At 54.3% G+C, this 15063-nt stretch overlaps 1 protein-coding gene across 1 annotated transcript in view; it reads left to right on the top strand.

Moving 5' to 3' along the window:
* Positions 1-15063, top strand: part of LOC123936556 (voltage-dependent N-type calcium channel subunit alpha-1B-like) — a 125676-nt gene that overhangs the window by 7697 nt on the left and 102916 nt on the right. The window contains 2 exon segments of the mRNA XM_045997011.1: positions 10733-10831; positions 13740-13849. Of these exon segments, the coding sequence (XP_045852967.1) occupies positions 10733-10831; positions 13740-13849 (209 nt within the window).

Genomic DNA, 15063 nt, shown 5'->3' with positions numbered 1-15063 from the left:
TGCAACAGAGGAACATGTCGCTTCTGTCGGGATCTCCGCAGAAATGAGCTGGGCAGGGGGTTGTCTCCGGAACGTGGGTGCCTGGATACGTGGGTTCCAATTCCGTTGGGCTGTGTCGTCAGGGAAGTGAGGTCACCGCTGCCTGGGGGCTCCTTATGGGACTTCCTCCTCACCCCGGAGATCCCTGAGGGCGCCCCTCCCCCAGCTGCTCCAGGCTCACCCCCCACCCCATACCCTGTCTCTACAGTGACCCCCACACAGCCTACCCACAGCCCCTGGGAGGCCTGGGTGCAGCTGTGGTCCCCGCTGTGAGCACCCAGAGCTGGGTTCAGACTGGGCTTCTGCTCCTGCTCCTGCCCAGTACTGGGACCGCGGACGCACCCTGTGGCTCCCAGGGCCTCCCCAGTCTCCCTGTGTGCACACTGGGGGTGTTCTGGCTTCCACTTCTGGGGATGCCATCAGGGGTGGGACCTCTCCATACGTTCCATACCCGCTCTCCCGGGAGGCTGGTGCACACACTTGGCGATGCACGGGCGAGCCAGGGGCTGGGCGGGGGCATGGAGCACAGCCCAGAGTGGCCTGTATCTGCTCTGGCATCCAGGCAAAGCCACCCTCCTCCTGCCTGGGTCCCATCAGCCATGGCAAGGTGGCAGTTCATGGAGTCTGACCGTGGTGACACAGACCTCCAGGGGCTCCCATTAGGTTGAGGTCCAAGGGCCTCGTCTGCGCCCATGTGCCGGACAGCCCCCACCGTGGTTCCTGGGCATTCCCGAATCTGTCCTGCCAGGGTGGATGGCCTGTGGGCCTGAGAAGGGGACAAAGTGTTTGGCGGTGATTTCCCAGCCGATGGAGGAAAGTCTGTGACTTCTCCTGGTTCCCTCTCTCCTGTGTTCGGTGTCTGTCTCTGTCTTTGATTTTGTCTCCGGGTCTGTCTCTGTCTCTGGTTTTGTGTGTCTCACAGGAGCAGGATCTGTGGGCTCCAGGGGTGATGGGAGAAACCTCAGAAGTCTCCCTTGTCCCTGTTTCCCTTCCCTGGGCTGGTGCTTGGTTCCTTGCTAAGGCCTGTCCCCCTGAGCAGAGCACTGACTCTGGAACCTCTTGCACATGGGGCCCCTGAGGCTGCAACAAGGAGGGTCCCGACCTTGGTCCCTAGACCAGGGCTCTAGGGCTCTGCCACATTCTGCAAGCCCACGATCAGCCCCCCAAGCCTGCAGGCTGTCCTCTGCTCAGAAGGACCTCGAGGGTGTCCAAATCCTGTTCCCAAGACTGGGAGCACAGTGGGTCAGGGAGAGAGATTCAAGGCCCACCGGCTCTTCGGCAAGCCTGTGGGAGCCTAGGGACAGCCCGTCTCTATGGCCCCATTGGTAGAAGAGTAAGGGGAGGCCTTTGGCGGTGTAGCCCTGTCCACACTGGGGAGGGGGGGTTTACCTCTTCCTACTTCCAGGGGAGGTGTCCGGGGTGGTGACGGACACCAGGCCCCAGACCCTGTCCTCACCCAGTGCCCTGGCAAAGCCCCTGGGCCCCTTGGGGACCCCTTGACCATCAGCCCTTCCTGTCTGCTCTCCCCATGCTAAGGATCTCGGTCCTTGCCAGGAGACCTGACGCCCCTGACGCCATGGCCCAGCTGTCTACAACCTCTTTCTTCTTATCTGCCTTGTTACCCACCATTTTCCCAGGTTGTCTCCCCCTCTGAGCCCTAGCTGGGCAGAGTGGTGTGTGTGTGTGTGTGTGTGTGTGTGTGTCTGTGTGTGTGTGCGTGTGTGTCTGTGTGTGTGTGCGTGTGTGTGTGTATGTGCGCACGCTCAAGCATACGCCTCTCCCTGTCTGGGGAGGCCCGAGGTCACGTCCCCACATAGGACGGGGTGGGTAGCTCTCCCCAAGGATCTGAGAGGCTCTCACCCTCAAAGCAGACCTCATGGGAGGGTCGGGGCTTGCCTAGGACTGGAGGGAAGCTCTGCTCCTTGGACTCTGTACCCGTCTTTTGTCCTGGGCCAGTCCCTGCCTCTCTTTTTTTTTTTTTTTCTTTTTTTTTCTTTTTTTCCCCCATTTTATTTATTTTTTCAGCGTAACAGTATTCATTGTTTTTGCACAACACCCAGTGCTCCATGCAAAACGTGCCCTCCCCATTACCCACCACCTGTTCCCCCAACCTCCCACCCCTGACCCTTCAAAACCCTCAGGATGCCCCAACCTCCCACCCCTGACCCTTCAAAACCCTCAGTTTGTTTTTCAGAGTCCATAGTCTCTTATGGCTCGCCTCCCCTCCCCAATGTCCATAGCCCGCTCCCCCTCTCCCAATCCCACCTCCCCCCAGCAACCCCCAGTTTGTTTTGTGAGATTAAGAGTCATTTATGGTTTGTCTCCCTCCCAATCCCATCTTGTTTCATTTATTCTTCTCCTATCCCCCTACCCCCCCATGTTGCTTCTCCATGTCCTCATATCAGGGGGATCATATGATAGTTGTCTTTCTCCGATTGACTTATTTCACTAAGCATGATACGCTCTAGTTCCATCCACGTCGTCGCAAATCGCAAGATTTCATTTCTTTTGATGGCTGCATAGTATTCCATTGTGTATATATACCACCTCTTCTTTAACCGTTCATCTGTTGATGGACATCTAGGTTCTTTCCATAGTCTGGCTATTGTAGACATTGCTGCTATAAACATTCGGGTACACGTGCCCCTTCGGATCACTATGTTTGTATCTTTAGGGTAAATACCCAGTAGTGCAATTGCTGGGTCATAGGGTAGTTCTATTTTCAACATTTTGAGGAACCTCCATGCTGTTTTCCAGAGTGGTTGCACCAGCTTGCATTCCCACCAACAGTGGAGGAGGGTTCCCCTTTCTCCACATCCTCTCTAGCATCTGTCATTTCCTGACTTGTTAATTTTAGCCATTCTGACTGGTGTGAGGTGATATCTCATTGTGGTTTTGATTTGTATTTCCCTGATGCCGAGTGACGTGGAGCACTTTTTCATGTGTCTGTTGGCCATCTGGATGTCTTCTTTGCAGAAATGTCTGTTCATGTCCTCTGCCCATTTCTTGATTGGATTGTTTGTTCTTTGGGTGTTGAGTTTGCTAAGTTCCTTATAGATTTTGGATACTAGCCCTTTATCTGATATGTCATTTGCAAATATCTTCTCCCATTCTGTCAGTTGTCTTTTGGTTTTGTTAACTGTTTCCTTTGCTGTGCAAAAGCTTTTGATCTTGATGAAATCCCAATAGTTCATTTTTGCCCTTGCTTCCCTTGCCTTTGGCGATGTTCCTAGGAAGATGTTGCTACGGCTGAGGTCGAAGAGGTTGCTGCCTGCATTCTCCTCAAGGATTTTGATGGATTCCTTTCTCACATTGAGGTCCTTTATCCATTTGGAGTCTATTTTCGTGTGTGGTGTAAGGAAGTGGTCCAATTTCATTTTTCTGCATGTGACTGTCCAATTTTCCCAGCACCATTTATTGAAGAGGCTGTCTTTTTTCCATTGGACATTCTTTCCTGCTTTGTCGAAGATGAGTTGACCATAGAGTTGAGGGTCGATTTCTGGGCTCTCTATTCTGTTCCACTGATATATGTGTCTGTTTTTGTGCCAGTACCATGCTGTCTTGATGATGACAGCTTTGTAATAGAGCTTGAAGTCCGGAATTGTGATGCCACCAACTTTGGCTTTGTTCTTCAATATTCCTTTGGCTATTCGAGGTCTTTTCTGGTTCCATATAAATTTTAGGATTATTTGTTCCATTTCTTTGAAAAAAATGGATGGTATTTTGATAGGGATTGCATTAAATGTGTAGATTGCTTTAGGTAGCATGGACATTTTCACAATATTTATTCTTCCAATCCAGGAGCATGGAACATTTTTCCATTTCTTTGTGTCTTCCTCAATTTCTTTCATGAGTACTTTATAATTTTCTGTGTATAGATTCTTAGTCTCTTTGGTTAGGTTTATTCCTAGGTATCTTATAGTTTTGGGTACAATTGTAAATGGGATTGACTCCTTAATTTCTCTTTCTTCAGTCTTGTTGTTGGTGTACAGAAATGCAACTGATTTCTGTGCATTGATTTTATATCCTGACACTTTACTGAATTCCTGTACAAGTTCTAGCAGTTTTGGAGTGGAGTCTTTTGGGTTTTCCACATATAGTATCATATCATCTGCAAAGAGTGATAGTTTGACTTCTTCTTTACCAATTTGGATGCCTTTAATTTCCTTTTGTTGTCTGATTGCTGAGGCTAGGACTTCTAGTACTATGTTGAATAGCAGTGGTGATAATGGACATCCCTGTCGTGTTCCTGACCTTAACGGAAAAGCTTTCAGTTTTTCTCCATTGAGAATGATATTTGCGGTGGGTTTTTCATAGACGGCTTTGATAATATTGAGGTATGTGCCCTCTATCCCTACACTTTGAAGAGTTTCGATCAGGAAGGGATGCTGTACTTTGTCAAATGCTTTTTCAGCATCTATTGAGAGTATCATATGGTTCTTGTTCTTTCTTTTATTAATGTGTTCTCTCACATTGATTGATTTGCGGATGTTGAACCAACCCTGCAGCCCTGGAATAAATCCCACTTGATCGTGGTGAATAATCCTTTTAATGTACTGTTGAATCCTATTGGCTAGTATTTTGGCGAGAATTGTTGCGTCTGTGTTCATCAAGGATATTGGTCTGTAGTTCTCTTTTTTGGTGGGATCCTTGTCTGGTTTTGGGATCAAGGTGATGCTGGTCTCATAAAATGAGTTTGGAAGTTTTCCTTCCATTTCTATTTTTTGGAACAGTTTCAGGAGAATAGGAATGAGTTCTTCTTTAAATGTTTGGTAGAATTCCCCTGGGAAGCCGTCTGGCCCTGGGCTTTTGTTTGTTTGGAGATTTTTGATGACTGTTTCAATCTCCTTACTGGTTATGGGCCTGTTCAGGTTTTCTATTTCTTCCTGGTTCAGTTGTGGTAGTTTATATGTCTCTAGGAATGCATCCATTTCTTCCAGATTGTCCAATTTGTTGGCGTAGAGTTGCTCATAGTATGTTCTTATAATTGTCTGTATTTCTTTGGTGTTAGTTGTGATCTCTCCTCTTTCATTCATGATTTTATTGATTTGGGTCCTTTCTCTTTTCTTTTTGATGAGTCTGGCCAGGGGTTTATCAATCTTATTGATTCTTTCAAGGAACCAGCTCCTAGTTTCATTGATTTTTTCTATTGTTTTTTTTGTTTCTATTTCGTTGATTTCTGCTCTGATCTTTATGATTTCTCTTCTCCTGCTGGGTTTAGGGTTTCTTTCTTGTTCTTTCTCCAGCTCCTTTACGCGTAGGGTTAGGTTGTGTACTTGAGACCTTTCTTGTTTCTTGAGAAAGGCTTGTACCGCTATATATTTTCCTCTCAGGACTGCCTTTGCTGTGTCCCACAGATTTTGAACTGTTGTGTTTTCATTATCATTTGTTTCCATGAATTTTTTCAATTCTTCTTTAATTTCCTGGTTAACCCATTCATTCTTTAGAAGGATGCTGTTTAGTCTCCACGTATTTGGGTTCTTTCCAGCTTTCCTCTTGTGATTGAGTTCTAGCTTCAGAGCATTGTGGTCTGAAAATATGCAGGGAATAATCCTAATCTTTTGATACCGGTTGAGACCTGATTTGTGACCCAGGATGTGATCTATTCTGGAGAAGGTTCCATGTGCACTAGAGAAGAATGTGTATTCTGTTGCTTTGGGATGAAATGTTCTGAATATATCTGTGATGTCCATCTGGTCCAGTGTGTCATTTAAGGCCTTTATTTCCTTGTTGATCTTTTGCTTGGATGGTCTGTCCATTTCAGTGAGGGGAGTGTTCAAGTCCCCTACTATTATTGTATTATTATTGATGTGTTTCTTTAATTTTGTTAATAATTGGTTGATATAGTTGGCTGCTCCCACGTTAGGGGCATAGATATTTAAAATTGTTAGATCTTCTTGCTGGACAGCCCCTTTGAGTAGGATATAGTGTCCTTCCTCATCTCTTATTATAGTCTTTGGCTTGAAATCTAATTGATCTGATATCAGGATTGCCACCCCAGCTTTCTTCTGATGCCCATTAGCATGGTAAATTGTTTTCCACCCCCTCACTTTAAATCTGGAGGTGTCTTCGCGTCTAAAATGAGTTTCTTGTAGGCAACATACTGATGGGTTTTGTTTTTTTATCCATTCTGATACCCTGTGTCTTTTGATTGGGGCATTTAGCCCATTAACATTCAGGGTAACTATTGAGAGATATGAATTTAGTGCCATTATTAGCCTGTAAAGTGACTGTTACTGTATATTGTCTCTGTACCTTTCTGATCTACTACTTTTAGGCTCTCTCTTTGCTTAGAGGACCCCTTTCAATATTTCCTGTATAGCTGGTTTGGTGTTTGTAAATTCTTTCAGTTTTTGTTTGTCCTGGAAGCTTTTGATCTCTCCTTCTATTTTCAATGATAGCCTAGCTGGATAGAGTATTCTTGGCTGCATGTTTTTCTCGTTGAGTGCTCTGAATATATCATGCCAGCTCTTTCTGGCCTGCCAGGTCTCTGTGGATAAGTCTGCTGCCAATCTAATATTTTTACCATTGTATGTTACAGACTTCTTTTCTCGGGCTGCTTTCAGGATTTTCTCTTTGTCACTAAGACTTGTAAATTTTACTATTAGGTGACGGGGTGTGGAGCTATTCTTGTTGACTTTGAGGGGGGTTCTCTGCATCTCCTGGATTTTAATGCTTGTTCCCTTTGCCATATTAGGGAAATTCTCTCCAATGATTCTCTCCAATAGACCTTCTGCTCCCCTCTCTGTTTCTTCTTCTTCTGGAATCCCAATTATTCTAATGTTGTTTCGTCTTATGGTGTCACTTATCTCTCGAATTCTCCCCTCATGGTCCAGTAGCTGTTTGTCCCTCTTTTGCTCGGCGTCCTTATTCTCTGTCATTTGGTCTTCTATATCACTAATTCTTTCTTCTGCCTCATTTATCCTAGCAGTGAGAGCCTCCATTTTTTATTGCACCTCATTAATAGCTTTTTTGATTTCAACTTGGTTAGATTTTAGTTCTTTAATTTCTCCAGAAAGGGCTTTAATATCTCCATAGAGGGTTTCTCTAATATCTTCCATGCCTTTTTCAAGCCCGGCTAGAATGTTCAGAATCGTCATTCTGAACTCTTGATCTGAAATATTACCCATGTCTGTGTTGATTAGGTCCCTAGCCTTCGGTACTGTCTCTTGTTCTTTTGTTTGTGGTGATTTTTTCCGCCTTGTCATTTTGTCCAGATAAGAGGATATGAAGGAGCAAATAAACTACTCAAAGGGTGGCAAAGACCCCGGAAAAATGCGCTGTAACCAAATGAGAAGAGACCCCAAATTGTGGGGGGGAGAAAGGGGATAAAAACAGGTTCTGAAAAAAAAAGAAAAAAAATTTTAAAAATAAAACAAATAAAAAAATATAAAAAAGAAAAAATATATATATATTTAGATGTACTAGTCAAAAAACGTTAAAAAAAGGGTAAAAGTTTTAAAAAATTTAGCAGAAGAAGAAAAAAGAAAAAAGAAAAAAAATTGAAAAAAGAAAAAAAAATTGAAAAAAGAAAAAAAAAAAATTGAAGTAGCCGCAAGACTAAAGAATCATGGGGAGAAAGCCATGAGTTCCGTGCTTTGCTTTCTCCTCCTCTGGAATTCCTCTGCTGTCTTAGGAATTGAATCTGCTTTCTCCTTGATAGATGAACTTCGTCCTGGCTGGATATTTTGTTGATCTTCTGGGGGAGGGGCCTGTTGTAGTGACTCTCAAGTGTCTTTGCCCGAGGCGGGATTGCACCGCCCTTACCGGTGGCCGGACTAAGTAATCGGCTCGCGTTCGCTTTTGGGAGCTTCTGTTCCCTGAACGCTTTCCGTAGAGTTCCGGAGGACGGGAATGAAAATGGCAGCCTCCCAGTCTCCGGCCCCGAGGAGCCGAGAGCCTGGGGCCCCACTCCTCAGTGCGCCCCCAGAGGACAGCACCCAATCACTCCCGTATCCCCAGCCTCTAGCCGCGCTCTGAGCTCACCCAGCCCGCGACCAGTTCAAGGTAACCCCGAGCTGAGAGTTCAGTCCTCGGCTCTGTCTTTGCAGCCGGTTTCTCCGTTCTAATAGCTGCGAGCTCTCCGACACTCCAACACCCCCGATCCTTCTGTGCCCCTGCGGGGCCTGGGGCCACGCTGGCCCCGCGTGGGCTTCACCCCGGTTTAGCCCCTGGAGCAATGTCCCTCAGTGGAACAGACTTTTAAAAGTCCTGATTTTGTGCTCCGTTCCTCCGCCGCTTGCCGGGAGCCGGCCCCTCCCCAGCGGTCTATCTTCCCGTCGTTTTAGATTCACTTCTCCGCCAGTCCTACCTTTCAGAAAGTGGTTGATTTTCTGTTTCTAGAGTTGCTGTTCTTCTTCTCTTCGCTCTCCCGTTGGATTTGTAGGTGTTTGCAATGTTTAGATAAGCTATCGAGCTGATCTCCTGCTACCTGATGTAGTCTCAGGCTGCTACTTCTCTGCCATCTTGACTCCTCCCAGTCCCTGCCCCTCTTGACCCCAGGTTCCCAACTGTCCCTGAGGCTTGGACATGGAAATGCTTGAATCTGGCCGTTCCTCCAGGGGGAGGTGGAGGTGGGGGAAAGGTGCCCCAGGCACACAGACCTCCATTCCGAGACGGCCAGGTGTGCCCAGGAGACCTGCACGCAGCACCTGGACCGTGACCCAGCCTTGCGGTGGATGTGTACGCGACCCATGGCGCAGTCCCTGTCTGGTCCCCCCTGTTCCCTCACCTCTGCCACGTGCTCTGTGTCCCCGAAGTCCTGGGGAGCAAGGCTCAGGATGCAAGGCCAGGAGGGTTGGACATGTGGGGATGCAAAGGTCACCGAGTACTCCCCACCCAGCTGGCCTGGAATTCAGAATCCCTCCCAGGGTCCCGCGAAATGCGGGGTTGAGCCAGAGGCCTTGGAGACATCGGTGGCAGGGAGGTCAGTGGGCCCCTTCCACTTCTCCTCTCTCCCTCTGCTTAGTGTTCCTGGTTGTACCCGGGGACAGAGGTCCAGCCTGTCCTTGGATTTAGCCCTGGCTTGAGTCAGTGGGTGGAAGGAGGACAGGGAAGGTTAGGGTTTGGGTTAGGGGTTTGGGTTAGGGTGAGGGTCACAGTTAGAGTTAGGGTTAGGGTTAGGGTTAGGTTTAGAGGATTAGGGTGAGGGTTAGAGGGTTAGGGTGAGGGTTAGGTTTAGGTTTAGAAGGTAAGGGTTAAGGCTAGAGGAATAGGGTTAGGATTAGTTCAGGGTCTGGGACAGAGTGGTTGACGTGCAGTTTCCAGCCCACAAGGACGATGCCTCGGGCTCCCAGGAGAGCGCTGGTGCCGAGGCCGACCTGCCCTAATACCCCATGGGGCTGGAGTAAGGTTGGGGCTGGCCCACAGGTGTGACTCATCTTCTTCCAGACTGCCCTACAGCCCTACGGCTCTGCCCTGTTTCCCCACAGCACTCCTGGACACTTGACCCTGTTTGTCTCTCCTTGCCCCTGCCTGGCTGGCTCTCCGCTGGCCTGGGACCCGTGACCCTGCAGGCCTCCATTCACACCATCCGTCACCTCCGGACCCCACGGCAGGGAGCCCTGCCTTCGTGGGGGCAGGAAACCCAGCAAGGAGAAGTCGGGGGACTGGGGGGGAGTGTTTGTTTCACTGTTTAGCAGGCGGGTGGGACCTGGGGGTGGCTGACAGGGTTGTTGGAGAGGGCAGGGCCTGCAGTGTTGACTCAGATGGTGGGGGTGGGGTGGGGAATGAGTGCTGTCGGAAGGAGGTGCCGCCCCCCACCCCCGGGACCGAGCTGTGGCCTGGAGCTCATCCTGACCCTGCACAGTCACGCTGGGGGTGCCTGTGGTCAGGCCTCGTGCTGGCCAACGGGCGTCATTCCCTCTGCCTCTGTGCATCTCTCCGGCTGGGCCCTGAGCTCTGGGTCCTGGCCTTAGACCCGCTCTCCAGGTGTGGGAAGGCCTCTGAGGTGCTCGTCGCTGGGTTAGTGTGGGGAAGTGGACCCCAGCCTCGTGTCCCGTCCTCCTCTGATCTGCTGGAGCCCTGAGCAGCCTTGCCTATGAGGTGGTACTGGGTACATGGGCCCCCTTGAGTGTCGGGGCATCTCCCTGCCAGACTGGGTCCTGAGCAGCCAGTCACCGCTGCTGGCCTTCCACAAACCGGCTGCTCCTCAAGGCTGGCCCTGGCAGAAAGAGCTGCCCTTGGGTTGGGTTGGGGGTGGTGCGTCCCCAGGCCTGTGGGGAAAGAGCTCTGTGCCGGGGCTCTGACTGGGGTGACCATTTCCCCAGAGGACACCGGCCGGGTCTGAGATGGCGTGGTTGCCCTGGGGAGGGGCTGCTGCACCCTGGTGCTGGGCAGGGCGTCACAGAGGGTGCCCAACGTCCCACGCAAAGGGTCGCCCCGCTCCAAACGTCGGCAGTGCTGAGGGACGAGGTGACAGGGGAATGCCTGGGTCTGCTGGAACAGAGTGCAGGGGCGGGCTGGTCCTGGGGACATGCTGCCCCGGGGCGCACAGGACAGGAGCTTGTGGGAAGAGGCGGCAGCCCGGTCCGCTCGCTTGGCTGTGTGTCTGGGTGACGGGCCGGCAGAGCGAGGGCCCCCGGAGGGCATGTGGCCCCTAAGGGAAGGAGGCTGAGGTCTCGTCAGGGGAGGGGGGCCCAGTTCTGCCCGGGGGAAGCTGGGCTGTGGCTGTGGGAGGCTCGGGCTGGGGCAGAAGGTTCCCTTCCTTAGCTGGAGCCAACCAGACACTCTGCTGAATGTCTTCCTGGCTATTGCCGTGGACAACCTCGCCAACGCTCAGGAACTGACCAAGGTACGTGTGCAGGGACACGGCCCACAGCCCAGGAGGGGCAGGGGGTGGGGCAGCCACCCATGTCCCACTGCGTGGACCCAGAGGGCCCCGCGGAGGGCCAGTTCAGGGTTAAGGGCTCAGGTGACCGCTGTCTGGAGCGTCTCCTCAAGGTCGCAGGCAGGTGGGAGTTAGGCTGCCGCTGGGGTGTGGTGACGGTGTGGAGGGGGCGCGAGAGACGCCGGGGCAGGAGGGGCAGCTCGTGGAGAAGCCACGGCCTGGAGAGAGTGGCCGGAACAAGAGGTGCCGCCCAGAGAGAGCCTTGAGGAGTGGGGGGCAGACTCCTGGCCTGGGGGGAAGCACCCTGACGTGTGGCAGGAGACGTGGCTGAATGCAGTGGCAGGTGTCCCCTCAGCCAGAGGCACGCGTGCGATGGAGACCCTGAAGGGAGGCGTGGGGTCCCTGTGCTCGTCCCTGGGCGGTGAGGGGCCCCGGTGGTCAGTGCTGAGTGTGCCGGGTGAGCCGGGGTGGTCGCCGGCGGTGCTGTCCTGCGAGGCCGGGCCTGGCTGGCGCCGGCAGGATCTCTGCCGCGTCCTTGTCGGCGGGGCTGGGACTCGGCAGGACGGCCTCTCGTCCCAGCGGGCGGCCTCTGAACTCATCTCTCGTCCTGGAGCCTGGCGGGTGGCGTGATTGTACATGTCCTCCCCTGTGGTTTCCTTCCCGAGGACACAGCCGTGGAGGGGGCGGCCTGCTCTCCCGCGGTCCGGCCTCAGGCCTGTGCTTTGAACGAGCCCCAGCTCCTGGTGCGGAGGGTCCGGCCGCCTTCAGGCCCCCTGCGGCAGAGGCCCCACGTGCCAGCTTTCTCGGCAGAGTGCGTGCCCGGTGTGTGCCCCTTTCTGGGCGCGTGCCCGTGTGCTGGAGCTCACCGCGTGCACAGCCCTGCGTGTGTCTGCTGCCGTCCACACAGCTGGCAACACCATTGCTGTCCTGGGGCCCAGCCAGACGCAGGCCTTCCGCGTGGAGGGCGGGTGCGGGACGAGTCTGCTGTCCGCAGAGGGGCTCCCGACCGTACAGGCCCGCAGGGCCCCCGCCGCCCCTCCCTGCTCTCTGGAAGATGGGCTCCTGCTGGGGGCAGGCCTAGTCCCGTGTCTTCCTTTGCTTCTGCTCAGACTGCCTCTTCTCCCAGCCCAGGCTGAGGCTGTGCTGGGGCCTGTGGGTAGAGATGCCTCCCTTGCTCTGGCTGCAGCCCTCCGTGGACGCGGAAGTCCCGCCCGCCTGCTCATTTCCATGTCAGCCTGGGCGAGAGAGAGGGGCTCGGCCATCCAGAAGTTGCTTGAGAGTGACAGTCTGAGACTCCTGGCTGGGCTGCTGGGGCGGGGCCAGGGGGCCTGCATCCACAGGGCACATCTTGGGGTCCGGATTTCCGGGTCCCCAAGAACTGGTGGTGCCCAGGAGCCCTGGTGGTCTGAGCACTGGCTGTCTTGGGGCAGGGGTGAGCCTGCGTCTGAAGTTCTCACGGTCTTTACCAGCTGTGCAGCAGTGAGGACACACCAGGAAGCCATGTCCTTGGGGCCCTGTCTCCATGCACAGACAGCCCGTGCGATGGCCCCTGGAGGCCACCTGCCCCAATTCAGGAATTCCCCTAACTTGGCAGCTGGGGCAGGCAGAGACCCCGCTGTGTCTGCCTGGAGGGTTTCCGGGTCCTTCCTGTAGTTCCCACAGTGTGTTACAGCATCACATTCCTTTCTAAGTGGGAATCAACTGTGCGCAGTCTAGAAGCTCGCCCTTTGGCCTGGAGGGCTGGGACCGGGACGGCGCCTCCAGCTTGAAGAAGGGCCTTGACAGGGTTCCGTGGTGGATAGAGTTCGCCTGCTCCGTGGAGCTGAAGCTTGAGGACGTCTTGCTGGGAAGTCTGCAGGCAGCTAGCGGTCTTAGTTCTGGCCATTTGGGGGCCTCTAGGAGAAAATTCATGGGCATTTTGGGCCACAGTGGGAATGTCACTGTCCATGGAAGCCAGGTGGGCTCGGGATTGGGGTATCTGGGGAAATACGGGTGGTCTCTGCAGTCTAGCTGAGTTACATGGGGGCCTTAGTTTCCCTCCGTGGGCCCACGGGCACAGCCCCGAGCTTGCATCCAGGTCCCAGGAGCAGAGCAGTTGGTTCTTCCTGGAGACCTGGGGTCAGACCAGAGGGTCTGCCCAGACGCCCACTGCCCTTCTCATGGGAGGCAGAGGCAAGGTATTTGCCAGTGTGCTGGAGAGTCGCGGGTCTTCCCCAGGAGCTTGGTGGGGGAGGGAACGCAGGCACTGGGGTGGCTGTCCAGGCAGACCCAGGGAGGGACTTGCCACAGCCACAGCTGGAGACGGGTAGACACATGTGGCTTGATGGGTCCCAGGAGGAGGGGCGCAAAGGCCGGGAGGTGGTCCGGTGAGACCCACCGCTGCTGCTGATTCCTGTGAGCGCGTGGGGCCGGGATCCAGGCTCAGGGCCACAGCTCTGCCTCTTGCCTTTGCTCACAGCTTCGGGGCAGAGGCTTTGTTCGGGTAGGACGGGTTCCCCTCAGGCGAAGGAGGATGTGCATTCTGATGGAGCCGAGTGGGGACGCTGTGGGACAGACACGCAGGCAGCAGCCGGGTCCCGGTGGCTGGAGCTCACGAGTGGGGTGGACGTTACCAGCTGTGACACCCTGGCAGATGGCCCACAGCAGGAGGGCTTGAGGCGAGACTCTTGGGGACGGTTGCCTGGAGTAGCAGGCATGGAAGGTGGTCCCTGCCGGCTGCCAGAGAGCCTGTGTGGAACTGGTGCTCAGGGCGGGAGCCGCTGCCAGCCCCCAGGTGCGAGGGCAGGAAGGACTTAGAGGCCACGCGGTGGGGGGGCAGCGGAGAGCTGACGTGGTGAGAGTAGACGCATCACACTTCGGTCTGTTCAAACAGGACGAAGAGGAGATGGAAGAAGCAGCCAACCAGAAGCTTGCTCTCCAAAAGGCCAAAGACGTGGCCGAAGTCAGTCCCATGTCTGCTGCCAATATCTCCATTGCCGCCGCGTAAGGCTCTTGGTGGGGGGGGCAGGTGGCGGGGGTCGCTGCAGCCTTGGGCTGAGCCTCTGCAGGACGCTCCTCCTGGGGCTTCCTCAGAATCCCTTATACTGGCTGGAGCTTCTTGGGACGCAGCCCCCAGGAGCCGTGATGCAAGGGAATGGCTCCCCTCCTGGCTCCCCTCCTGCAGCAGCCCGCGAGCAGCGTTCGCCGGGAAGAGCTCTGTGGCTTCTCCCCGTTGCAGGCGGAGCGAGGCGTGACGGCACGTGGCCCTCCCTCCGGGGGTCGGACTGGCTCTGACTTGGTCCTCAGCGGGCTTGGGTGGCTCCAGGCCTCTGGCTGGACACGGGGTGTGAGTCGGGGGTCAGGTCAGTGTGTCTGTCCGGACTCCACTGTTTAGGGATGTGTTTTTGAGCCAGACGATTTGCGCCGCACGTCAGCAGCCCAAGAGACTTATTGCACTTCCCCAAAACATCTCCAAGGACTCAGTATGGGGACAGAGGCCAAGAGAAGCCTCGAGGATGACAAAAGGTGAAGGCAGGGCCAAGGCTTCCCCGGGGAGACTGGTCACCCTGAGGTTCCCCTGAGCCTCCAGGCACATTGCAAACCACAGTGGGAAGTACTGGGCCCTCAGAGCTGGGACAGAGGGCCCAACCCAGGGCCAAAGGCTGCTGTGTGGTGGGGGAGGTCCCCCGGGGTGGGCAGGGAGGACTGGGACTGAGGGAGGACGTCTGGGCTAGTATCAGGGGGCCATGAGAGAGCACAGAGGAAGGAGCCCTGCTCGCGGGGAGCTCGCTCTCCAGGCTGAGTGCACTCGGAGCTGGGCACGTGTCCTCGGTGCCACGGCCCACCCACACAGACCTCCAATTTCCGACGCAGCGGGCCTCTCCCTCTCCCTGCCCCCAGGAACAGCTGCAGTGCACACGCGTCCGGGCTGCTGAGCGTGTGTGCCGGCAGGTGGACGAGTGTGCGGGGAGAGCGGGTGTGCCGGTGTGCGCGAGGGCCCGTGTCCGCTTGCGTGTGAGTACCTGTGTGTCACGTGTGCGTCATCGTGGCCCTGTTCTTGTCCAGCGGTCCCCGGGGGATGGCCTGTTTGCTAGGAAGCCCTTTGCAGAGCACCTGCCCTCAGCCGAGCAGGAAGCACTGGCCTCTGGGGGGGAGAAGCTAGAGGAGGCCCCTGACCCCGGGGCAGGGATGCCGGGGGCTGCAGAGAGCCGGGGAGG

The sequence above is a fragment of the Meles meles genome, unplaced genomic scaffold (genome assembly GCF_922984935.1).
Source record: "Meles meles unplaced genomic scaffold, mMelMel3.1 paternal haplotype, whole genome shotgun sequence".
Lineage (NCBI taxonomy): Eukaryota > Metazoa > Chordata > Mammalia > Carnivora > Mustelidae > Meles > Meles meles.
This window is presented reverse-complemented; position numbering and strand designations above follow the sequence as displayed.